This window comes from Diprion similis, chromosome 2 (genome assembly GCF_021155765.1).
Source record: "Diprion similis isolate iyDipSimi1 chromosome 2, iyDipSimi1.1, whole genome shotgun sequence".
Lineage (NCBI taxonomy): Eukaryota > Metazoa > Arthropoda > Insecta > Hymenoptera > Diprionidae > Diprion > Diprion similis.
Genome location: NC_060106.1, coordinates 10,840,459 through 10,868,014, shown reverse-complemented (window position 1 = coordinate 10,868,014; position 27,556 = coordinate 10,840,459). Strand labels below are relative to the sequence as shown.

The following is a 27,556-nucleotide window of genomic DNA, read 5'->3' as shown; positions in this document are numbered from 1 at the left end:
GTAAAACGCGAACTAATCAATTTTATAAAACTATCAAATCACTGGACGATCTCCAAAAAAAAAAAAAATGCTCGGAAAAACTTGTGCGGAAAGAACTTTGACTTTCTGAATAACTAGAAAAGGAAACGGCATCGCGGGCGAGTTTTCCGTACAGATGAGTATTCCTCTAGTCGTCGGGCTCGTCTGGCGTCCAGCGATGAGAGACAGGTAAGGCAGGTAAGACAGGTAAGACGCCGACGCTGCGAGACTTGAGACTTGGTGGCGCGGGGAATCCTCGCGGCGGGTTGAGGGGTCAGGTGCACGTGTAAATATTTACCGACGCATGCGCGGTGAGTCGTTACTCGGGGTCACGTGACCACGTGGGTTATAAGCTGCCCTCCAGGCCGGCCGGCTTTACAGTTTTACACATCTGCTCGAAGCGTGCGGTAGTAAAGTTTCTCGCTCTCCGAGACCTCGTAATCAACCACAGAACCATAATAAAGACACGCGCGTCCGCGTCCGGTGTATGAAAGTATAAATCAATAAATAAATAAATAAAGTAGGAGGTTTCCAATCAGTCTTTAAATAACGCGTTTGAATATCCTCGTCGATTTTCATTCACTTGTTGCGGCACCCGCTCGCTATTAGCGCGATTCTTGTTCTTGCACTATTCGATCGACTCGAGCCCTGAACGAGACATAACGTGAACGGCGGCTGCTGCTTCCTTGGCGCTAGTTCGAGACAGAGAAGAAGACGCTGGACGCGAGTTCGATCTAGAAACAGGGGAGTTCAAGTGGACAAGACGTCCGGGAGCAGGCTATACTCGGACCTCAACTTCGCAGACCTCAATTTCCCTTAAACCTCCCCACGATGGCCGGCATGAACGAATGGGGATACTCAACTGTCAACGGTCAGTCATTACCCCAATTATCATTATTCTTTCTTTTTTTCTTTACCTCTCCCTTCGTTACTTCCTATTTTATTACAACTCATTTCCAACGTAGGTACGAACGACGTGTCCTCATCCTATTATTGCACCTCTTCGTCCCGCGTTCGGAACTCGCGACTCGTGGGGCTTTATTACCCACCATCCACCATCCACCATCCACCATCCACCATCCACCATCCACCATCCACTGCCACCAACACAATATGCGTGACGATAAAAGAGCGGCGAGTCAGCGTTGCCACGTCTTTCCTCTCCTCTCCTCTCCGCCTCCTTTCATCGCCCCTTTCCTATTCCTGCGCACGAGGCAATGTTTACATCGCGTTTCACGACGACTGAAATACTTGACGTAACGCGCACCAAAGATATTTGTCATTTTTAGATTTGTTCGAAAATTCATCGCATTCCGCGAATAATAAGCTTACTTACGAGTAATGTGGTGACGGGTTTCTGTATGATCTGTTATTGTTAAAAATCTCGTGGACGTTACCGTTGTCTTCGTCTCTGTGCAATGCAATTTAAATTAGAGAAAAAAAATATAAGTATTGGCACACTTAGCGAACGACTTTCGATTATCGTTTGCAACGGTTCATTATGGCCGTTATCTCTTCCTCGAGGCTTCACGATGACATTGAATAGGTATATTACGTACCTACTTATTCGTACGAAAATAAGCGAGTCGCACGCCATGTTGAGAGAGCGACGCGAAAACGGAACTTTCATAAAATGGCGTATTTCCGAAATCGGTTACTTAACGTATAGTTGCACCCTGTATGAAAGAAACAATTTTATTGTTAGTTTAATAGACCGGTTTCTTATTGCCTGAAATTTCTCCTCACCTCTGCGAAACATATTTGTCTGATTAAATTTCGAACTTTTCTTTTTCGCCTCTTTTCATTCAATTTTAGATACGAATTCGTTACATAATGTTCGCGAAATTATTGTATGATACAGCCTGATTGATAAGTGTTCAGCGTTTTAATTGTAAGAAATTGATGATTGTACTCGTTTCACGAGAAATTCTACTAATCTACCATTGTACGAGTCATATTATTACACGTGCAATAAAAGTCCTTCAAGGTCCAGTTATTGAGATTCTTTACGTATCTCGAAGCGGAATCGTTGGATTATAAAAAATGCATCACGCGATATTTGTTGTACACACATACGTGTCTAGTGACGCAAATTTCGTAACAAGATACTGTATGTTACGCATATATCGTAAGATTTTTTCGTAAAACTATACTAATTTTTATCAATAGTTGACTCAGACTCTACTCACATCACTTTACGACCCGATAAAGGAAATGTGCTATTACAATTTTCACCCTAACGTACACGAATAGAGTAAACCAAACACCGAAGAAAAAGAAGAAAATTAAAAAAAAAAAATTCCAATCGATAGTTGAACGAAATCTGCGGAGATACTTTTTCACTATTATATCATATGCAAAGTTGAAGTTACGGTTCTCTGAACATACATACATACATACATACATACATACATGCGTATACTGTAGAGAATAGTGAGCATTTACGTGGAATCTGATATGCAATTTACAGGCGCGGCTAGATTGGCGATATTTTTAGCCGACGGAAACTGCGGGTAGTTAGGTTAATTGAAAATTCATGGACGGTACGCACAGGTAGATATAAGACGCGGTACTTTGCAAGCGGGTTGTATAATAATTGCCGAAAACTTTCCGTGGCATAAACAGCAAGGCGAGGAGATTAAGTTCGGATTTTTTTTTTTTTTTTTTCCAAATCAGCACGTCACTGTAAGATTCCTCAGAGCAATTATGATATTCATTTCGTAATTCATTTTTATAGTTCCCAACAGACAGGCGGTTCTTTTTTCTTTTTCTTACTTGCGATTACAAAGAGGAAACCATACTATCTCGTATAGGCACTGCGGTATAAAAACCATCATACGTATCGGTGGAAACCGAGGAAAGAGAACCGATTTCTTTATCTCGTTACTTGAAAAATGTACTGCACGACTTGTTGGTGATCTACAACTCTCTGTGTGCCACCTAATTCTTCATCGGCATGATATCTAAAGAGGGTGCAACCCCTAAAATCAATACTCTTCTTTGGGGGTTGGCCGATGCACCTGTAGCCTAACTTCCTTAGGCGGTTATACGTTGTTGTTAGAAACGAACGACGTTGCAGTCCAATTTTATTCATTCCAATATATATATATATATATATGTATGGGGCATTCCACGACGTCTCGATCAAGATTCTAAGTCGATGTCTCAGATTGGTTTTATCATTTTTTGCATAAGTGTACATGACGAAAAGTGCGATCGCAATTTTTTGCACAATTTTTCGACCCAGCGTTTGTGAAATATGATTTAAAAACTTTATAAAAAAAACTCACTTTCTAAATTCTGAAAAAATTCAGAAAAACTTATGAAATACAACGAATTTTTTGACACCTATTAGAAGATGGAGATTTCGTAACATCAAAGATAAGTTAGATAAGATATTTCGGAATTCTTTCAGAATTTAGAATCTGGGGTATTTTTTTCAAGGTTTTATGTCATACTTCAGATACGCTGGGTCGCAAATTGTGAAAAAATTGCGATTATGTTTTTCGTCATGTACATCGATAAAAATTATAAAACCAATTTGATACATCGACTTAGAATCTTGATCGAGGTGTCATGGAATGCCCCATACACATGCATAACATACAGACTACCGTTGTAATAAATTAATTATTTTCGAACCGAATACGTAGCAGGATGTGATGCATACTGAATTGCAGCAAATTTTCAACCATTGCTTGCATTCTTTGCAAATGTATGTTCAGCGATGAAAAGGCTGAAAACATGTCCTCATTTCTCTTCGCGGATAGCTATACAGACACAGACCTGCGGTTAATCAACAGGTCTACATGCGCCATCTGCTGCGGCATTCTTTTTAATTCTTTTATTCGACACGACAATAAGCGTAAAACAATTGTTGTAGCACGCTCGCGTGTCGTCACTCCGATGATCGTTTTGTTCGTCATTGAGTATATGGTCTAACGTGCGCATATTACGTGTAGATCAATGCGGAATTGCCTACAGCACAAAGCTAGCCATGTTTCGCTGCATCTGCAGTTGTTGTCGCGCGGAGTCGTCACAAAGAGTAAACAAATTGAAACGATGCCGTCTGAAGCTTTGCTCGAACATTATACACACTGCATTATAAGTAGGTATGTAAGCGGCCTGCGTGCAGTAGGCATGACGTTCTTATTACGAAGCAATAATTCGCACCGAAAATTACTCTAATGCACGACCGCTCGCGAAAACTGCCTTCTTACGTAATGCTATTTTAAAAAAATGTGATGCGCGCGGTAAATATCCCAACAGCAGGTTATAGACATCGCACGATATCATGAATTTATCACCCTGCGTTCCAGGGTGCGTGGCGAGTTTTCTAATGGTTCCAAACTATTTTTGTTTTGTCACTCAAAAGCAATTCATTTATTTTTTACCCATCGTGTTTACTGATCTCACAGGTATATCGTAGAGTAAAATTCACAGTTGTATAAACCGAGTGTACGGGCCGAAGGTAACTTATCATTTCAAATGGCTTTCGTACATATGGATCAGCTTGACCTTTGACGCGGCTGATGTAGCCCGCGGGTATCGCATATCCTAGTAGCAGCAGCTTAATTTTTACCGTTTATTTGTGGTACGATGCTTGACAAGCGATCGTCAGCATGGTCACTTGGCATAAGACTTTCCTGAATGACGTACACGTTGTACATGTGCGCCGAGTAGACCGAGTTCGTGGTACCGAGCTAAACCATCAGTTCCTCGATAGATCTACACTGCGGATCGATGATCAATATACTTTGATCGAGAACGAAATTCAACCCACAGGCGAAGAGCTTGTGCTATTATCAATCCTAATAAGAAGTCAACGGGGCATTTCCTCGGGCGTTTAATTAACCTGCACAAGCGTATTGTGTGCACACGGACAGATCGGGCAAATTGCGATCGTCTAAGCAACCCAGTCCGTGTACTTTACTGTTGCTCTAAACAAGTAACGTGGCAAAGGTGATAGCCGAATATACGTAAGAGATTCCTGCGGTACGTAGGTAGTAGGTAGTAGGTAGTAGGTAGTAGGTACTCGCGACCTGATACACCCAGTCTTATACTCAACTTTCACCTCGCGTGGTTTAAGTAATGGATGACGGTGCGATCGATGCTGCACTTTCTTGTCCGATCCATGCATCTTGAATTGAATGCTAATTCCGTCATGCTATTCTAATACTATAAGATACTAACGTTATGTCGAAAAGTTTGCTTTTCGTTTACTTGGTCTTTGCAACGACACCTCACCTTCGGTCTACTCAATTGTAAGACCTACAGAGACTCGAGTTTTAGAAAGCTGGTTGTCCCGTTGATTAACTGCAAGTTATATCGCAATTTCAACGTACACCTCATACGCATTCGATGTATGTCGAAAACTAGGATATCACGCCATGGAATTTCATTTCGCTCAATCATTTGTATACTGCTCTACGTTCAACGTCGAAAATCATGCTTTGCAGGAACGAGTTGATCGGAGACATTGATCTGTTTAAATATTATATTGCACGATCCGTCTCTACTTCCGTTTTACCCGTTTCCAACGTCTGCTACACTTTGAATTTTCAATCAAACGCAGAAAAATCTCGAAACTATGCCTAGATTTCAACAAATCCGTCATCAGGCTAAGCTGGAAATTCGATTTTCTAGATCGAGTACTTAACCCCCTGCAGGTGTCTTCGACTTCGCAGTATAAGGACGTAGAAGTGAGCGTGTTCAAAAGTGGAATAATATATTCTCTGCTCGTCACGTGCTTCGTCACGCGTTGGCCGATAACGTCTGACGCCTCGCCCATTTCATTCTCGCGAGATACTTAGCTACACCTGCATGTCCAACGGGCGATGGTCTTAAATCGGAATATCAGTCAACGACGAGACCACGTTCTTCGCACAGAGTAACAAACTTTTTGCTTTCACCGCATCCACGGCTTCTATTCGTCTATAAGGCACAACAGGCACAGTCATAACCGTATCTAGGAGGTGCCTGTTGGTGCCGGTTTCTTTCAGTGGTGCTCAAACCGATTCCCAATATATCCCTTAACATGTTCATCGGTACTAGTAGTTGGGGACTGTTCATATGCAACTACAACGGTAACGTTACTTATTCAGCGCAATGCAACGGTTCGTTAATATGCACACCGTGCACTCTGCCTCCTTCTTCTGCTCATTGTCAGAGGTCAGCTAATAAGTTTCCTCTCAAATTTCCGTCGACGCATATAAGCAGCATTTGATTGATCAAGAGAGCTGCGGAGACCAATCAGCTATCGACGACGTCGTCGATCGTTTCTGCAGTGCAAATACTCACTCGGACAAAATAGCGACAATTTGAGCATCACTGAAGAGAATATAGGCTCATTCTCTCTCTCTCTCTTTCCTCTTCTCTCCAACCAGAAGCCCACGAATGGAGCTAAGCCTGTCCCGTAAAATACGATCAATCTGCCGACATGACGTATCGCTATTTGTACACTTCGTAAAATTTTTGCGATCTATCTTTAGCAACTGCATTTACTCTTGGATGAAACTTTTTAACCCGATATTTAACGACTATTGCCAAGCCTAGTTTCATTGCGATATATTAAGGACATATCGTGAATGACCGGACTGGTTCTGCAGAATTCTTTTTCGTCATATTCCATCCTCCATTGGCTATCTGGGCGCATTCAAGTCTCCATCGACTGGTTTTGTCGAGGTGATCAGTTGCCCCGATGTTACCTGAGGCAATAGGCTGGTCCCATAAGTCGCTTTTCATTCATCCTCTACACCGTAGGCATCCTAACCCAAGTCTTTTATCCAGGTATAATGCATTATGTATATCCCGTGCGGACGGGAAAATTTAACGAGAAGGTGGCCAACCACAACCTCGATCATCGTCGAATTTCATGTCGGACTTCTCCGAAGCGATAGCGGATAAGTCCAGGCAAACAGATCTTGGTATTGCGAAGACACAAATCTTGATTCCTGATTGAAAACTGTCGAGTCCATCCTGTGTGGAATACTGATTCGAAAACTGCGCAGCACTCAGTGATGCCAGCGATGACGTCTACCTGCTCGAGTTTTTACGACTATGGGATGTTTCGATGTTATCGCGAAGAATTTTAGTGATTAACGCTGATGGATTTTTTTTTCTTCTTCTTCTTCTTTCTTAATCACGTAATTAGGCGAGTTATTAGCAGCTCCGCAACTTTGCGACGTGGAAAAATTTCTCACGGAAATAAGGAAATGATGCGTTCCTATGCACAGCTATGATCCATGATATATACCTGCATATTACGCTAGTATTCACCACTGAATTTTTCACGATGAAAAAGGTCGATAAAACTATCGGGTCGGATGAACTCCCTATACGTTAGCTCTATTTCTGGCGCTCCTATACCTTTCGCAAGATGTAAGGACATATTTATTTTTCAAACAAACTGAATCTTCGTATATCCCAGTTCGCCGTACCAGTGAAGACCAACTTCAGTGATACAGAAAGCAGGTAGTTCCTCTAATTCCGTGCGAAATTCCACTTCACTCCATCTTCTTTTTTCTTTTCTTTATTTTGTACTTCACTTTTATCGCGTTCCATTGAAGTAACAATTTATTTTTTGTCATTGGACATACGTTGCGTTTCAGGTATGGATATAAAACACAGACGTCGCTTCTTTAGGAAAATTGTTATTCATCGAAATGCTGTTTTTAATATTACCGAGGACAGTGTGTCCGTGAATAAGACCGCGCCGTTTTAGCGGACGTGTACTGGCGTTATCAAGTCGTATTTCGTGTGCTTATTATAACGTCAAATCGAACAAAGACAGTGTGCTAAATTTTCGTTACATATAACAATTTTTTTCCTGGATCGATGTGACATCATGGACATAAATTCTTTTCGCGATACCCGTTTTAATAGTTAGAACAATAATTCACGTCCACATCATACGTTCAAAGGTTAGCAATGTTGCACGAGCTAAGTGATTCTGCAACTTGAGTGGAAATTTTCATGAATTACAAGCGGTGACACAAGTATATATGTGTATATACATATATATATATATATATATGTATGTATAGCCCTGCGACGAATTAGCCCCCAAACAAACCATCCGGGAGTTTTGATATATTTACTTTGCAATTGCATTTTATTTTTTCGTTTCCCTTTGAATCAAGCGTCGACGCAGGGTGTGGCGCGTACTAATCGTCGGAAGTCACGTGACGCAGGACCGGATCAGATACCAAGCTTGGAAGACCTGACGATTTACGCACGCGCGTTATATACTTTTTTTTTAAAGTCTCCGCATGAATATTGAATATGTAGGTAGAAGGTATGTAGCAAATAAATTAACAGAAATTAAATTATACATACGCGACGTCTGGATGGTTTTTATGAATTATTTACACCGAATCACGTGGCATGCGTCAAGACACATGCGATTGCTTTGATTCATTTGGATATCGTTTAAGCGGTGACTTTGGTAACATTTTTTCGCTCAATTCTTCCGTGAAAATACAGTCAAAAACGTCTTTAGCCATTTGGCATGAATTCACTCTCGTTTCGGTTAATTATTATCGATTCGATACCGTCACGACAAATATTCAATCCCGGCTCTGTGTGAGAGCAAAAATCTTATAAAAAAGAAACACTCACGATCGTGGAGAAATTTATTATTATATCTACGTGTGTAGAAAGTTGCGCGTACACTTTCGGTCTCGCGGAAAGAGCGTTTCGTTACGAAGTCGATGTGCTGACGAACGATGCCTCGATCGTTTTATAGGTGTTATATGAGATACAGAGGGGGAAAACACATGAAAATTCATGCACAAAGCTATTTTTATTTTACCCAATGCAATCGATTACGGATATTATTGCAACCTTACGTCACGACCGTTTGCCATTTTTATTTTTTTTGGGAATTTCACACGCTGTCACGCTTCTTCGTTCTTGGTCCTTTGAAAATTCAATGGCCGTATAATGAAGGCAAGCATTATTAAGTTACGGATTCAAGGTCTCAACGCACGCGTATCGTGTACCTGGATAGAAAAAAAAACCACCTTGTAACAGTCATGCAGGAAGTTGAATTCCTCGAGTGCTGTATAACAACATATACATGGGCGAAAAGATCCATCGATCGTTATCCGTATCAATACAGCGTTAAATGCTTTATATCCCTGCACAGGAAGCTAGTTGATATTCTAATGACTGGTTAGACAAAAAAAATAAAAATGTAAAACTGTATCTATTAGCTTAAATGATCCAAAAATATGCAACGAATAGATTCCTTTTTCTTGTAAATATTTTCCTGCCCTATAAATTATGTTGTTCTGAAAAAGTCAACGAATATTATTATACTAGCTTATAATCTATATTTATGCACGTATAACGTCAAGATCAGTTATGACGTAAATTTTTTTTTTTTGATCATTCACCTTGCGAGGCAACAGATCTTGTCTAAAAGTTTGAAAATCAATAATTATTGAACGATTAATCGATACCATATTAAAATGATTGGAAAATGATTATCATTTGAGTCAAAATTCTTACAGATTCTTTAAAATAAATTTGTCAATTCGTGTAAAACCTCGAAGTTGAACTCGCAACTCAGAGTTTGACGAACTGTGTTGTGGTATAAGGAATTCGTGCAGCGAGGTGAATACTTTCTATACGTTGACGAGGTTCAGTGCAGTGTACTGCAATCATTAGGATCTTGCTGGCAATTAGAATGTCTAAAATCCACTGAATTGACTGGCGTAATTTACAGTACAAGATAAGAATACAAGGATCGAATCGTTCGATTGCAAAGTTGATAAATGTACTTAACGCCGTTTAACATTCAATATATAACGACGCCGCATTCCCGTCAGGAAATAAACCCACCAATAAATCGTCTGCTTGTTATTGAAACGAAATTCCTCCCTTGGTGTTGAAATTTGCAATTGCATGCCGCTGCGGTTGATCGTGTAATAACGACTCTGTATCTACGCCAATAGAATGCAGAAAAATCAGTTGGGGACACGTATAACACATCCGGCGATAGGGGGCTAATCATCTGAAACTACCGTATGTAGAATTAGCTAGTTTCGAATCACATTGAAATTAGTGACGTTATCGTAACGATTCGTACTGAGGAAAAACCTTTATTTCACGACTTTGGAATTGTCTGAAATTCCGAAAACTGTACTGAAAAAAAAAACGCTGATATTTTGAAATGTTAGTTCCTTAAAAATCATTTTAAAATTAAGTGAATAGTAACGTTATACCAATTTCAACCTCGCGGTTTCTTGGAGTTTTTACACTCGTAATATCAGCAATTCTCACGTAAAATTTGAAGAACACGCTGGCGTTTGATGACAATCGTTGTACGGAGGTCGAGACGAGTTAACGAAATAAAGTGGAATAATACTTAGAAAAAAAAGAACTCAAGATGACGAGTTTTCAAGTATTTTATTTCTGAATCCACGGTTCAAACTAGCGGTTACTAGTTATTCGCCCATTCACGGTTGGCAAAAATTTACCAATTTTCCCACTTGAAGGAAACAATTCAACGCTGCAGTGTATTCACGGCTCTATTCTTATCTATAATTATATACTACAAACCGGCATGTGTATAATGCATACATATATATATATATATACATAAAAGGTTTATCTTGAATTCTATGTACTTTTATACATGTACGGATCACGCGACTAGTTTGCAAATGCGATGTTCCAAGTTAGTATCCTATGCTAGGTGCAATTATCGCATGAATGACGGAAGCGAAAATATTTTTTTCCTCATTTGTTTCGTTTTTATTTTTCGTTTTTTCTTTTTATTCTTAATTGGTTATAATTTTTGTGTAGACGTCGGGGTTTGGGATTGGTATAAACGAACCGGGGATACCTATATTGTATCAACACTACGTAATACGTTTGAAAAATCAATTATAATGTAAATTTTTTTCACCGTTCGTTATATCCAAGCAATACTTTATCTCTTGCTCATTTATTTGTTCAGTAATTTTTATACGCAAGTTGAAGAAATTTAATATTTGTAGAATTGAAATAATATTGTTGAAGGAAAATTGTTGCAACATGAGACGTTGACTTCTGAAGATATTAGTCGAGCATATCTATAGAGTGAAAAGAGAAGTAAACGAGAAAAATAAGGTGAATTATAATTTTTAAAATAAACGCAAAATCACATATTTGTAACTCGAAAGTTTAAAAAAAAAAACAGAAAAACGAATTTTCCCGTTGTCTTTTAAAATACAAAAACAAAACTTGTGCCGTAGAACAAAGAACATAAATCTTACATCATTTTTGACGTGAAACAAATCCATCGGAACCTTGAGCATTGCCCCTCCTTTTACTAAACAGATTAAAAGCTTAGGGATTAGATAGAGGGGACATTTTTTGGTAGAAAGGGGGAAAGACTGCGAAGCCTCGCAATATCTGACACGCATAATATGCTGCACCTCGTGTTACAAAACAATTCGATCTCGGCTTTGGAGTGTCGTCTCGGATATTCATCCCCCCCCCCCCCCCCCCCTGGCTGCAGTTTCACTGCATGTGGTGATTAACTAAAGTTCCTAAGCCCATCGAGTCCTCGTTTATGTCTAATCTGAAAAACCGTGATTCGATAAATATCTACTCAAATATCTACTCATAATTCGGCATGATCGATTCATCGACTTCCTCTTGGTGCCAAGCCTCGTCCAATTACACACTGGTGTCACCGAAAGTGTCCCTCAAGTTTCTTTGCGTCACGCGATAATTCAAAGCGACCAAGCCCACCAATAATCGCTTACCTTGTCCAACGTCTCGCAATAATTGGGTTGTCACTATTCCGATGTTATAATTTGTATGTACTTACTCGCGGGAATTATTTTTCGCCTTTCCAGAAGATTGATTTATCGAACTTTGACGAAGTATTTCGCACGAAACGTTTATTGATCACTGATCTATCGCGCTCCTAGAGTGAACAATAAATTTGTATCATTCAGAGCAGCTTACTCAGCTACTCTTGTGTCACGCATTTTCACTATCAAGGATTTCAATCAATTTGATTTATTTCAAACTACGCCACGTATACTGTGTATATATATATATAGATATAATATTGATGTTTCTGGGTTTGTCGATATTGCCGGAAAGACTAACCATTCTTATATCTATTTCGAAGGCAATGTTATGCATTACAGATGCCTAATCGACGATCGGCGATACGCATTTATTGTTTGCAAATAGACTTACGAGCTGATGATTAATATAATTACACGTGAGCCCCTTGCAGATTAACTAATTGTAAATTGACGGACTAAACGTATTAATCGATAAAAAATCGCGATACCATGTATCATATCCGGAATTTTATACGCACGTTTAGTATCAATGAACCATATCTTGACGATCGATAGCCACCGAATACCGATCTACGGAGCTTTTTGATTTTGATCGTTTGACGCGCTAGCACGTTTATTGAAATTGATCGCCATTTTATCCACGTACAATTACTAACACGTATTGCAATATATCATGTACCGTATCGTATCGTATTACCTTCTCCGTCACGAGATTTTATACTACGTTTTCTTCTTTTTTTTTTTTTTTTCGTTGTAAAGATATGTGGATAAATTACCATTTATCGATATTTGGTTATAATGTTATTACAATATTTCACGCAAGTGTAGTGCTGTTTAACTTTGCGCGCTTGGCGTTTCCTCTGTCACGTGACGATTTTATTTCGCATTTTAATCACGCCACTTTGTGAAAGCAGAAGATAATAAAAATCTGTCCCTATTCCGTGTTCGCCTTCGTACGATGAATCGTAAATATGGCAAAAACTATTAGCCATCAACTTGACAGACGCGCTGTGTAATATATAATAAATAAAAATGCCTACCTCGTGATACAATAATTCGTATCTATCACATGTCGTCGTGTCGTTGTTATCTTTGAATAGATTCAACAATAACTGCCGTGTTGCATGGCAGGATTTACTCTCTTCGACGATCGTAAATCTCGGTATTCATCTCCAATTTCGCGACACGCGTGCAAGTTGAATGCCACCAAATGCTGAAAGCCATGAAAGTTTAAAAAGAATCCCTCGGCTGCTATCAATTTGTCTCCAAATTCTCCTGGTTCGAAAAGAAAAAAGAAAAAAAATAAAAATAAAAAATGTAACAGCCGCTGCGCTGTGAATACCTACACTAAAGAAATATGGTAATTAAAGTGTTTGAAACAATTTCAAGGTATTTTTCTATGAAGCAGAAGTCATTTCATTGTCTTTCCAGACGAACCTTCAATAGGAAACAGATCAAGGTGCTTCTTTTGCAGGATGTAGGTCTGGTGATGTTTTTGTTATTGTTTTTCATAGTAGAAGGCAAAGTTCTTGTCTCTTGAATTAATATAATACTGAAGATTCTGTTCTATCTTTTATTTAAGCGCCACAAGTACCTGCAGCGATGTTATACATATCATCGTGTCTCAAAGGCAATTGAGACATGCATACGTAACGTTGAATTGACGCGTCTCAATAAAAGAATTGATCATATGTGCATACATCTGTGTAAATATTATACTTATAATAGTTTAAGGACGTAGTCTTACAAAATACTTATTCGTATTCGATTTACAAACAATAATTCGATGCTTTATACCGACTGCAAACGATCTTGTTTGTGCTATTATAAAAATTGGGGTTTTTAAATTGGCATCTCAATTGACTGCGTGATATTATCGATGCCATTTACTGTAATATGAGTGTCATTTCTATAGTCGATACAAAAAATTAAAACAAAAACTATTGATAAACAGAAAGGAACGTTTTATAATTCAATTCAATCGAAAAATCATACTTTATTTTTAAACGCATATGGTTAATTCAAGGAATCCTTTCTCCGTACGCAGAAATTGCAACAGCGTCCTTCGGACAAGACTACTTAATATATAGTAAGCCTGTGCCAGAAATGTTATATCTAGCTTTTTATTTCGCGAAAGTTATAAGCAATCGTCTACAAGTTCATGCGATACCTACGAAGGTGAATGAGAAAATGATGTTTCTAAATTATATAAATTTTATCAAGAAATTAGTCAATTTTTATTTTAAATAAAGCAGAGATACTGCTTGTGAGAGCTTTTTAAGAAAAATTCTGCTTTCGACGCAAATTTGAAATATGTGAAAATAAAAGTGAGAAATCAACCGAGCTCGATCTTCCACGCCGAACCCTCATCTTTTGACAGAATCTTTCTTTTGGCCTAAAAAAACTTTTTAGTGGGTGTCACGGTGAAAAATCTGAAATAATTTTTTTCTGCAACACCCTGATGTTATACGCGTGTATTAAGTTGACTTGACTTGGCACGTGATCTAACGTTAATCGAGAGTAAACGACAGCTCTTCCAGCTCTCGTATATCACGGGGAACGTCGGTTGTCATCGGCTAATCTACAATCGTTGTTGTCGCTGTCTCGGATGATAAAGATGACGAAGATACAATCTACATCGTTCGAGGATCAACGCCATACCATAAAACAAGAGTCAGTCGGATCGAGCCGATATAAATTGATCGGTATACAATACATATATATGATATATATACATGTATATAATACATATATTATAATTTATCTAGTAATTGTCACTAGAAATATAGATAAGCAAATTACACGTCTCAGTATCATTAGTATATAGCTAATGCCGATCAAAGTATTTGCATCGTGGTCTGATAATAAGTTGTAGATTGGAGGTACACCATATCTTTTTCGATCTACATTCACAACTGATCGACGTAGATCATATATCTATATACCGCGATGTACGAATGAAACATATACCTACATGTTTCGTTCCCCGCATCTACGTATACGAGGTCACATATCGACGAGCTTCGCAGATTAATTCGCGGTAGCAAATCCTTTAATCAGACGCCGGAAGTTGAGTTTCAGAGAGGGTTCAAACTAGCAGCCCGTTTACTCTCGTTTACAGCCTCCCGAAGGCTGCGAGCACCAGCTTTATCACGTTCTTTTTTCAATACCTACCATTGCATGCTTGTGCAGATTTACTCTCCTTAGAGACGAGCGCGCAGAGAATATGCAATACGCGAAATTAAAACATTATCCTTACTTTTTCGTGCTATCAGTCACAATGCGGGTGTCCTCATTGACTGAGCGCAAGGACTGCGTTTGTCAGCCCTGAGATCCGGTTTTAGCCATCAGCGTCAGTTCGCAAAGAAAAAAGAAACATAGAATATAAAAAATAAAAATAGACACCAAGCACTGACTGAAACTGAAACATGCCGCACCGCCAGATATTCGATTACCTTATTTTTACGCAGGTGTAAAACACTTTTGTTACAGGTGTATTATACACAATATACAGTTTATACAGATACTCTCGGTAGACCGTGTAAAATGAGCTTTCTCCTGTCAAGGTTGAGTTTGATAGAGAGACACAAAAAGTTAAGAAAACATTACTTGTTCTCTAGCTGCAAATTACCTAATTATGTGAGCAACACAAATGGTCTCATATCATTGCAGGTATTTTGAGAATTCTAGCAACACGTGCGACTGTTTAATTTTCTCAGTGACTTTAATATCTGCGGATAATGATACACGGTGATACACTAATGTGTTGTAAATTGTTGAATTATCAACTTCGTATAGTGGGTGTAGCTTTCGATGTATTGAAAAAAATAGTTAACGTAAATAGGGTGCATTTATTATTGCATATTCTCGTCCCTGCTTGTTTAAAAATGATGACTATAGTTGCTAACTCAGAGGAAGTCTCGTTCGTTAAACTCTCTTGTTTAACTGATTTATTTTACAGCAGACATTTGATTATTATACTTGACGGATAACCCTGACCGATTTTTGCCGATGCGAATTATTTCCGCTTTCCATCTTGCCGAGTCTATTTAGTCAATTTATACATATACATCGCAGCTAATCTACGTCAGATCTAAGGACGTTTCATTCGCTTAGAAACACACCCAGGAAGCATGGATTGCTGTTTGTATATTCAAGCGAGAACTGCTCGGCCATTGTTTAACGAGCCGAAATTTTAAGGCGAAAATAAACCGAAGGTGGGTATAAGTCGAGGTTTTTTCAACCTCGAAATGGAAGGTCCTTTACACAAACCGTTAGAGACGTTTACGGCACAACCAAGTTAGCGCGAATCTGTATAACAAATTCCATCATGTCTCTGTTATAACGAAAAACGAATTCAAGGTGCCAACGCTTGTAAAAAAGGAAACGATAATCGACGTGTAGTAATAAATCGAATATATGCATATATCTAAGGAAGTAAATATTACAGGTGTGTGTTCTAGTGGTCACGTGAAAAACGTCATGTTTACGGGAGGTTTACGTTCGTTAAATCTCGCGGTAATAAAAACTGACAAGTTGATAACGGTTTTAGAATTGCGTGAATGAAATAACCGGAGACAAATGTGATGCAGGTGTTTCAATCTAACTGTTTGCAAGGACCTGGCATAGAAACTCTGTACCCAAATACGTACACATGCGCTAATAATAGACATTTATTATCACAGTATTGTCAAAGCAAAGTTAGATTGTAAGTTTGAATTTTTGGGTGTGGTTCGCGAACCTGGCGTATGGCTGAGGGATTTACAGAAGAGCGTAATTAGAATCGGAGAGCAGTAAATTATGATAAGATAGTAGAGGAAGCAGCAGGTACATCATGTGACCACTTTGAGGTAGACAGTGAGATAAACTAGGGTGTTATATAGCGGATGTAAATACCTACAATGTGGCGAAAGGCTTAAAGAGTCAAACCAGACATACGTCACTTATTTTTCATCCTTCGCAACAACACGACGTCAATATTCTAGATCTAAATTCGTCGTTTCTTCATTATTTCAGGGCCCAGTACGTGGGTGGAGAGATACCCAATGGCGGCGGGTTCCAGGCAGAGCCCGGTGAACATCGAAACCTTCCGTGCAAAATCCGACCACGAGGCTCTAAGTAGCAAACCGTTGAGTTGGCGCTACCCGGCGACGGCATCCAAGAAGCTGGTTAACCCAGGATACTGCTGGCGCATCGACACCGACGGCGACGGCACCCGTAAGTCTTCTCGCCTTTACGAAAGGCTGCTAACTTGACCCAACTTGGCCGACCGATTGAAAGGTCGACACCGTTTGCCCCCCTTTACGCCACACATGGAACGCGATCAGCGGTGAAGGAAAAACGTGGGAATTGTTGGTGAAAATTTATTCATTTGTAACATGAGTACGGAGTTCTTTGACCTTGCTTTATGGATCTTTTTTCATTCCTATTGAAGACCGAAGGTCGACGCGATGTAGCTTAGAAATGGTAAACGGTTGTTAAAACAGCGAGTGAAAATTAACTACAGAAATGTACGGCTGTACGTAGTGATTTTGAAACACGGTTGTTCATTCACTGGTTGGTATAACGTTTCTTAAGTACTGTGTACTTTTGCTGTGTACTTATCTTAGTATTTGATCAAAGCTCTCTGACAACAAGATTTGGAATAAAGTAACGATCTTCCATCACCACCAAACGTAGTTTCCACCGACTTTTTCACCTGCTGCCTCATCGATTCCAAATAATCTTTGTCCAGATCGAGATGCAGTTCTTTATCACCGTCAAGTTTTGCCCAGTGTGATCTGTCCAGTCATCTCGTTTATACTTGTCGCGTTTCTAACGACTAGTCAGTTCCTGGGGCAAGTCTGAAACGATTTTTAATATCGGGGAGTGTTGGTGTGGTTCCAGAGAACACGTCGCTCACGAGTCTCGTGCATTCAACCTGGTGATTTAAGGCATAAGAAGCGAGCAAAAAGATTATCCAGTCGCGAATTTTATCTCGTTTCGAGTCACCGTGCTCTGAGTCGTAATCAGTTTTGAACTGACGTTTTGAACGACTGATTATGATCTTAAATTTATATCTTCACTTGACTTTGCATAATTTCGAAGCTTTTTATTAACTTTTTTGTTACAATCTCAAATGATGTGCAAGTCAGTTGACGAAAATACTTGGTAATTTATTCGCCGCGGCGAATCTCCGGCGTACCTTGACCATTTTGAATCGTATTAGAGTTCTGCCTCGGATTTGAACCGTGGAAGACCTTGCGCCAGTCCTGACTCACAATCTACGCTAAATGCGCATACGCGTGCTGTGATATGTATTGTATATACGTTTACTGCCCACATGCAGTCTACTATAGTATGACATTGAAACGTGTTATGAATTTCAATGGATTTTCGAATCATTGTTTTGTCGAGTACCAATAAACTACGTGTAATGAAAAGTGACCGCATAATGTTAGTAATAATTAGCTTTGCGGCGTGCCAGGCACCGTGCCTTTTAAGTACACAATCGTTAACGATATCGCTGTGACTGCGCTACACTAATAATTATTTTTTAATATGCACCAACTCTCAAGTTTTTGACACTAGTCACTCGGATTGTGTGTGCAGTAATCCTACGTAAATAATTTTTAGCAATGAACTGTGCAAAGCCGCCTCTTTTGACCTCGGAAATTCCTACTAATAAATCCACAGTCGCGCATTTATGTCTATGTGTGTTACTTTAAACTGTGAGATACTTTGATCGTGTATGAAGAATACAACGAGCATGTATTTACCAAGGACTTTAACGATTTCATGTTAATTCCTCGCAATAAAAGCACCGTAAGTCCGATTTCACTTTTGAATTTTACAGCCTTATTTCCAGGGTTTCCGCCCTCGCTGTATGTCATCTTGAATATACATATGTGTGCAGACAGGGACTCGTGCAGGCGATGATGTAATGATGTATCGCGTACGTTGTAACATGCTCGGCTCGTATGACATTCAATAGAGTATATCCTGTGGGGTAATTTTGGTGTACCGCTCGGTGTTGAATCCAACCAATTTCGAGTGCATTATAAAAGTCCAAAGTTTTTTCCCTACGTTGTCAAGTTCAATACTTAAAATCTTGGATAAAATCATATCCCAATGTTGACGTTCGGTGCATCAAGTAGCACCAAAAGGTCCGATTTATCAGTAATGTCATTCATATTTTCATGCTTTTAATTGCAGGCTCATTATTTGCCAAAACAAATTTCTCCATTCTCGATTACAGTCTTGACCGGAGGACCGCTTATGGATGACATCTACAAGCTCGAGCAGTACCATTGCCACTGGGGATGCTCCGACTCGAGAGGATCCGAGCACACCGTCGACGGGCAAGCTTTTGCTGGCGAGGTAATTGATTCGTTTTCTTTATCTTCTTCTTCTTATCGCGAGGAATAAGATTTGACATTTGGAAATTGTACGATCGTTGAATTTTCACCAGAGGAAAATAAAAAAGTCGAGCTTTCTCCGCAACATAGACGAGTGAGAAAGGTCACGAACTTCGATAATTGAATTTAATCGACATTTCATCACGAACGGCTTAACGATATTCGTGGAAATTTATATAAGTCGCTCTTGCCAAGTGTTGTACACAGAGTAGGACAATCACTCGAGGCTCATTCCAGTTTAACCATGCCTGGAGGCTGCAACGAACACAGTCTGGAGTTTATTACATTATACGTGTATGTACACACGTATAGAGTGATTTCGTCATGTGACAGGCGTGAATCATGCGGCACATTGTTTATAGTGACGATGATTGAAGCCCCCCCCCCCGTTGACGTGATAAGTGCTTGTATAATCGTAAATTGGTTTGTAGACGGCCAAAAACGAGTCTTGAAAAGGTTAAACGAGCCTGAGAACTATCTGGATCAATTAATTTCTTTTCTGTAACAAAGAATTTTTGTCCATTTCTACTAATATTTGCTTTTTCTGTGTTTTCCTGTGCTTTCAACGGACATATTACTATTTTTATAAAGCCACGTGCGTTGTTGATCGATTGCCAAAATGAAAAGAGAAAAAAAATTCAGTAAATCTGGCACAAGCACAAGAAAGAATTTGCCCTGTTTTCTTACATCATTACAAGGATGAATCGGTGGAAAACATATCCATAAAAAAAAAAGAGAGATATATATAAACTTCGGAGAACTGCCATTTCACTACCCATAAAGTATAATTGCCAAGGATTGAGGTTATTGCAAAAAAGAACTCTGTAAAATGTGGAGGTCAAAAGTTTTTCATTTGTTCGCGAAAAGGTTCGCAGTTATATAATAAACCCAGTGTGATCAATATTTTTGAGTGTAGAAAATAATAAAACGTCGAACTGTGATGCTGACAGACATGCGAATGTCAATAATTGTTTGCTATATAATATAAACTACACTTACGTCAGGTGGATAAGTATAGATACAAGCACATCGTGTAACGTGTTTGCAGTTACATTTATTATTATTCTCATACCCGACGGTGCAGTAAATAGGACGGAATTATATTCTATAATTTGTGTAAAATGAAATCACTCTTGTACGTTGTGTTGTTGTTTCGAAAGTTATCTTTATGTACTACAAAAATTTGGATCGGGCCTTAACTATATTTAAATTATCGGTTTCCTAACTTCGTCGTTAGCACCTCGAAGTAGGCATCGCTCTGACGAGCAAGAAATAGTAATGACACTTTAAACTGGGAGTAGAGTCGAGACCATGTTCCAAATTTTCAGATATCATTGTAACGCGTACAGTGACGATAACCGTAAATGAGGAAAAAATTTCAATTTCGATTTTCAACCGAAATTTACTTCGTTATTTTACTTTGCTTCGACTTCATTTCAAATAATTCGAACGGTCAAGCTTGGAGTCCGAGAAACTTAATGTTAAACCGTACAACACTTAAGAACAGTTTAAACAATTAAGATCTATGCAGGGCTATTACTGCAGCAATTGATGATTGCCAAGTAGGGTTCTCTGTTATTATTTTTTTTTTTTTAATTCTTCTTTTGTTATTGCGCGTGTTTTGCGAGAATCGTGCGCGCTTTATTTAACAAAAATTACGGCTAGTAATACCCAGTTCTGTAACAACGTCCACACTATGTATCTCGACGATTGCTACAGACTGTCAGCTTACGATGTTTAGGAAACGTTAATATCGACTTCAATGTTCAATTAAAGATTTAATCGTTTTCAATTTTCTGCCACATATCGCTCGTTGTCACGAGCTGCAGTAAAAATATGCAATCGCCTGCACGCAACGATGAGAATTGTTGACTCCGTTGATCTTAGTCATTTCTTTTTCTGCAATGTTCCATTCAATTACCGCGTCATGGTGCACCAGCACTGAATCGTATATCGCTACATTATACATAGAATCATTAATTACTACCTGATTCTGAGTCAATTCTCAGCATGCCTCAGAGCACACGATTTTTATACCTCACTCTATGAATACAAATATCGTCATTGTCATTTTTCAGCTTCACCTCGTGCACTGGAACACCACGAAGTACAACACCTTCGCCGAAGCTGCTAAGGCACCTGATGGTTTGGCCGTTCTGGGCGTATTTCTGAAGGTGAGTTGATCCGAAGGTTGTTTCGTTGACATCCTTCACCAATAAGGGGAAAAAGGCTTACGCTGTTAGGTCGGTAGAGCTTAAGGTCCCACCTGCAATTCGCTCGCCTTTCTTCTTCGCGCTCTTTTAGGTCTTCCGAGTTTGCACGCAGCGTTGGGATTCGCTAAACTCTTACGTAAGTTTCTGCATCGGGTATAAAAACATTTCAAAGTTGTATAAACCGAGCGTAATGTAAGCTGCTGCAAGCAGAACCCGTGCCAGTGCTTCTTCGTCATCGTCAGCAGCCTCTGATCCAGTCGCCATTTTCTTACGACATACCTACATAATCGCATGTATCTATATCCGCGATGCATAATGCGCACATTTTCCCTCGCATAATATCATCGATGCACTTTGCCGATGATCCAAATCAATCACTACGTTGGACGACGCTTCATGTCAAGCGGAGCTTTTTTCTGTGGACAATGAAATTCTAATTTCTTTCCATTCTCTGTGACGATGTCGTTTTCCTTCGATGTCTGCATACGTTATGCAGTTTTGTTCGGTCAAACGATAAAGTTGCTTGTGAGCGAGCGCGATATCCCGTCCGATGACATATTTTGCGATTTCAAACGGGTCTCGTCTTCTTATGAAAGACTTGACGTAAATCGGCTGTAAGTAGTGGCTGTCTACTACTTATGTCATCTGTTTATCATACCGTTTTCACGATCGTCCTATTTTGTTTTTCTAATCTATTTATTCGCTTCATGAATTATTCTCACATTTAAGTGGAAAATTTTGATTACGAAAAATTCTGCCTCTCAACTCTTGGACATCGGGGTAACAATGTTGCTGAAGACATTGGCTTTTTAACGTTTTTCATTTTCTAATGCAAAGTCTGGGTCTGACAGCCTTATCGACAAACATGCTCTTTTGCCGCTCAAACTTGAATTTTCAACATTTTAAATTGCGGAAAAATTCTAACGTACAATTTTCGTACGGATTATCCCTGGCTAAATGGTACAAAGATATGAGATAATAGCACAAGAACGAGAGTTCAGTTCACTTGATAGTCAGGATGAAATGCAGGTATAGTGGAACTGAAAATTATACCGATCTCTTATTGTTTATCTATTTTGACTCCGCGGGAATGAGAATCATGGGACGGAATCTTAACATTGACTTTAGACTTCTTCATCTATGACTAATTTCTAAGACTAGATGTGAAATCAAGATCTTTACAACAGGTTACAGCGCATGTCTACAGACTCCAATTCAAGGTTTTCACGAATTAATGGAATCGGTGCGCACAAATTATTATACTCCTCTGTTTTCGTAAAGGGTACTGTATTCATTTTGTCAGTAATTGATATTTAAGTTGATGACGCGTCGATTGTAATATGGTGCGAAATCGAGTTCAAAGTAAATAAGACTCTTTTCAAACAATTGCTTTCACAATATTTTGCCGCAGGAATTAAGACCGGCGTGGATTTAACCTGGCAGCACATGGTAGAAGGTAAGGTTGGGTTAGGTTGTGTTTTATCACGATCGTTATATCAGAGAAACGAGTTTTTCATTCACGGTCGTACACCGCGTTTACTCGGATAAACATACCGACGGTGACGTCATCGTTAACGACGAGTTCCGTCTACACGTTGCTTTATATACTCATGCATATACACTTCATCTCACAAAGTACAAGGCAAATAAAAACTGCGTATACGTATGTCCACAAGCAATGACGATGAGAAGAACAATGAATGAAAAGAAGAAGAACAAGAGAGCAGGATAAAAATAAGGAAAGAATCACGCCAGCAACGCGTTAGTTGACAATCATTTCAATCGATGTCATTTAGCTATGCTGTTTCTTATACGTAGGTATCGTGACTATTTTATAGGTCTCTGACTTCTACTCGCGATATATCCTTTATGCATGCGATTCTTGGCTTTATTTTCTGCCGCTTTTGCCGCTTCGTCGAATTGACAACAAAGGATTCGACAACAAACTGTGGCACTGTTTCTCATGTTTGTCGTATCGACCTCGTTGATGTTAATGCCGTGTTCCCGAACACCGACTCCTTGTTAAATTTACTTACTGTCCTGCACATTTCCGTAAACATGGAATTGCAGATAATTTTATTGACATCCTTCTTTCCAAATTCATTCTCGTCGATACAAGCATTAAATTAAACGGAACTTTGCGATCCTTCGCCTATGCGCCGAGGTCGTCTCTTCACGCGAACAACTTCCCAACGTCCACCCTGCGCCATTGTTCTGCACATGTATGCAATCCGCCAGCGCTAATTGAATAACGCGTAATTGTTAAGCGATAAACTTGCAAATACCGCATTCCATCTCTTCTTCTCTATATTCAACTCAATTACCGCATCTGCTGACCCGATAAGACTCGAATTCTACGTATCGCTGTTAGTGGTATAAACGTCCTTATAAGGTGTTGAATATAAAATAACACGTGCGGTTTTTACCTGACTAAAACCTGACCGCAGGACATTTGCTCTCGGAAATATTTGATGCCTTTATTCATAATTAGTATGCAATTTTTTATACAAAGATCGATTCATTACGGCTTTCTTTCTGCGTTTCAGGTGGGAAAGACCCACGAGGAGATGGACAAGATCGCCCGTCTTCTGCCGTACGTCTCTCATCGCGACGAAGTCGTTAAAATCACGGAAAACATCGATCCTAGCAAGCTGTTACCCGGTAAGTCCACCTTTCATAAATGTTAGGTACCTCGTACATTTCGTCAAACTTATTCTTCACCGGACTTTTTCTTCCTGATCTCATCTATTTTCAACCATCGTATCCTGCTTGCGATTGATTTAAAATATTTACACTAATTTTTTTTCGGTAACGCTCGTGCTGTTTGATGACCAAACTAAAAAAACTTCCCATTCGTTCTTATTCAGTTCCCATCGTCTTAGGCATGATTCACTCCTGTAATATTGACCAATTATAGTGCCAGTAATTTATCGCATGAAAATTTTCAAACCTTGTTAATGTAGTTGTGTGTAACTTGGGTCAGAGTGAATTGGTTATTTTTCAAATTTTTAATGGATGATATTACGTAACAACACAATACATCTATAGAATTGGTTCTCTACATACTTGCAAACTTTGTGCCTATAAAAATCTAGGTGAAAAATAGTTTCTGTGGATTACGTAATGGACAGCAATTGTACGCGGATACAGTTTTTACTCGGATTGTTCCCCGTTGTAGTAGTTTTCTTGTTTTTCCCTCCATTCTTTAAATAAAATTCGCCTTTCTTACGTCTACAAGCGGTACATACCGATAATTACGGAACTAAAGCAAAAACTTTTGAAACAAATTGAAATCGAGGTTTCATACCACGGTGATGTGTCGTGTTTGAATCATCAAACATTGAATTCATCTTTTATAGCCGAGATATGTGATCGAAAATATTCACTTTTTAAAAGTGAATTTAATATTATATTTAATACTGCCCTAATTTCATTTCGGAATTGCTCTTGCTTATCCTTCGGTATTCTTTATCATTGATTTTTCTCGCGCCAATTGGTACGGTCAATAGGCACTAACCGTCCTTGCAACGATTAATTATATTCAAAACATACACCGCGAAGACTTGTGGTATGTCGTCCAAAAGCATGACGCGAATGCCTCGAGACTCGTTACTGTCCTTTAAATTAATAATTATACAACATTCGGGTGACTAGATCGGATAGCCAGGTCAAGGTCCAGCACTGTCCCAGTCCTTTACGTATAACAACGATGTATAATAATTCGTAACTCGTAACGCGTTGTTAAATCATCCTGCAATTTTTACTTCTCAATATTTAACAGTATCGCCATCACTCCCTGTATTCACTTACTTACTTACTTTCTTACTTACTTACATACTTACTTACTTACTTACTTACTTACTAACCTTTGTGCCCTGCATCTGTGACGTATTGTGCTCGAGTAGCTCGCAGTGGCCGAGCCGGTAGCCAGAGATGCTTAAACCCTTGCATGCGTTGGGCAGATCGAATCATTCGGCACGAGAGCAAGTGCAATTTGCAAGGTGAGTTAATAATGTCTCTATTGTACGACGTTGAGGCAAGGCGCTGGTCACGATCGGGTCGGCAATATTAAATGTGATTAATATTATCCAGCGTGTTTTTTTTATAATTGTCGTGGAATTGAAGCGTCAATGTGTAAATAATTTAAAGTCCTTTTTTTTTTTTTTTAGAACGAAGATGATATCGTTGATGGGTACTTATATAATTTTCGGTGAATTTTTGTTCGTAACTTCACACAAGGTGATAAAAATCATTAACCTGTTTCTAGAAAAGCATTAATTTTTTTTTTTCTTCTAATATATGAGACGAATTATCGTCGAATGCTTCTGTAAATTTGATATACCTATCGTAAAATAAAACGACGAAAACTTATGCGTAAAATTTTCGCTGACCAGCGCTGTAAATGAGTATTTAGAAACTTATAGCTGTTTTATTACGCTTCGTCGCTATCAGTAATAACATCAAACCTGCTTCATACGCATTTTAACAAATTAGGAGTCGTGAGCTTTTAACATAGACTTTGTACAGTGTCGACTATGAATGTTTCGGTAATTTGCCCCGAAGTATGTATAATAGGCGGTATGACATAAATTAATAATTACTTGCAGATAACCTGCGACAGTCTATTCTCAACGAATGTTGTATGAAAAAATAAGTAAATAAATAAAATATATGTTGTCTACAGTATTTTAGACGTGTTTTCAATTCTGACTTTAGCCGACGACAATGGGTATTGGACGTACTTGGGCTCACTGACAACACCACCCTGCAACGAGAGTGTTACTTGGATATTGTTCAAGAAGTACATCGAGGTCTCTCACCATCAGTTGAACATCTTCCGTAACCTGAGGAAGTTCACGCGCGACGAAGAATGTCCCTGTCACGAGAATCACGGAGCTGTAAGTTACTTCTTTAAGTTATCTACCTTGATTTCTTTTTTCTTTGTTATTTTTTTTTCCTAATTTTATTATTCTCCTAAACTCGAGTTTCTCTTTGGCGCAAGGGATAAAATTCGTCGAATCGCTTGGAATAACAGCAGCAGTCAAAACTCGGGAATCTGCCAAATTCTCGGATATCGCATTAAATTTCCAGATTTACCTAGGTATATCCAAATATATAAATACGTAACCTCGTATCGCTGCTGGATAGATTATGTAAGCTTAGAGTCTGAGTAGACTCAGAGTACTTGTTTAAATAAAAAAAAAAAAAAAAACCCAAGAGAATCCGATTGAAGGAGAAAGAAAGAAACGAGTCATTTACACGGTCACGTAGATTTAAAAACGACCGTTGAAATGGGATCATGAACCGGCTTGATGCGTGGGTAAAAATGATGAACGTTTATTTGTTTCTAAGTACGATTAAACGCATATGGAAAGATGATAGCAACATGATTTTCTCGAAGAAAAAAGAACCCGAAGAAGAATTATTAAAACTGCAATGTCGAAAAACGGGCATTTTGCATTGGGAGTAAAAGTGAAACGATCAAGAGGTGAATAAGGCTCACAATCAGCGCAATACTATAAAATGAAGGAAATATGAACGGCGTCTTGAATACAAACTGCATTAGGTGCAAATTTCGAGTCAAATCAGAACGTAAAATGAGTCGAAGAATAACTGATTTTTTCTCTGTCGTTATTACACGAACGATGTAATTGCATCTATAAATTCACTGAGCGATCTTCTCTAATCTCAAACTGAATGACAAGTAATTCATCAATCACGTCGTTACTGTACCTTATACTTGAACTGTATATAGTATAATAATCCTCAACAAATTGTTATCACCAAATGTTGAAATTATGTTGACATTCTACTTTTCCCATAGCTTATATCGAAATAATTTTGTCGCAAACCTTCTCGTGATTCTTATTATAATCTCTTTTCTTTTTTTTTCTCTACTTCCATAGGTGATCAACAACTTCCGTCCGCCACTGCCGCTCGGCAATCGCGTTCTTCGCGAGTGCGGAAGCTTCTAAAAAGGGACGTCATCCTGCGCTTGGGCCTCGCTGTTTATGGAAGAACGGAAATTTGCAGGTCTAACGCAGAGGAGTATTTGGGATGTGTCTTTGCCGGCCATCGAGGGGAGGAGGGGGCGTCGGGGGGTGGGGGGGAGGGG

At 39.0% G+C, this 27,556-nt stretch overlaps 1 protein-coding gene across 2 annotated transcripts; it reads left to right on the top strand.

The window, feature by feature from the left end:
- Window positions 1-595: 595 nt before the first annotated feature.
- Window positions 596-27,556, top strand: LOC124416395 (carbonic anhydrase 2). Of its 2 annotated transcripts, XM_046897412.1 has the most exons (8): window positions 596-889; window positions 16,848-17,048; window positions 19,069-19,190; window positions 21,307-21,402; window positions 23,988-24,102; window positions 25,347-25,442; window positions 26,158-26,339; window positions 27,348-27,556. In XM_046897412.1, the coding sequence occupies exons 1-8, from the start codon at window positions 850-852 to the stop codon at window positions 27,414-27,416; spliced, it is 921 nt and encodes a 306-aa protein (XP_046753368.1). In that variant the 5' UTR covers window positions 596-849; the 3' UTR covers window positions 27,417-27,556. The 2 variants fall into 2 exon arrangements, with proteins under 2 accessions (XP_046753368.1, XP_046753369.1); XM_046897413.1 differs by lacking the exon at window positions 25,347-25,442 and having other exon boundaries at window positions 598-889; window positions 27,348-27,554.

What these genes read in the sequence shown, in the direction of transcription:
- LOC124416395 (XM_046897412.1), top strand. Translation starts at nt 850, where the DNA reads ATGGCCGGCATGAACGAATGGGGATACTCAACTGTCAACG. An exon ending in GGGATACTCAACTGTCAACG is followed by an intron (nt 890 to 16,847) that starts GTCAGTCATTAC and finishes TCATTATTTCAG; the next exon opens with GGCCCAGTACGTGGGTGGAG. An exon ending in CACCGACGGCGACGGCACCC is followed by an intron (nt 17,049 to 19,068) that starts GTAAGTCTTCTC and finishes TCTCGATTACAG; the next exon opens with TCTTGACCGGAGGACCGCTT.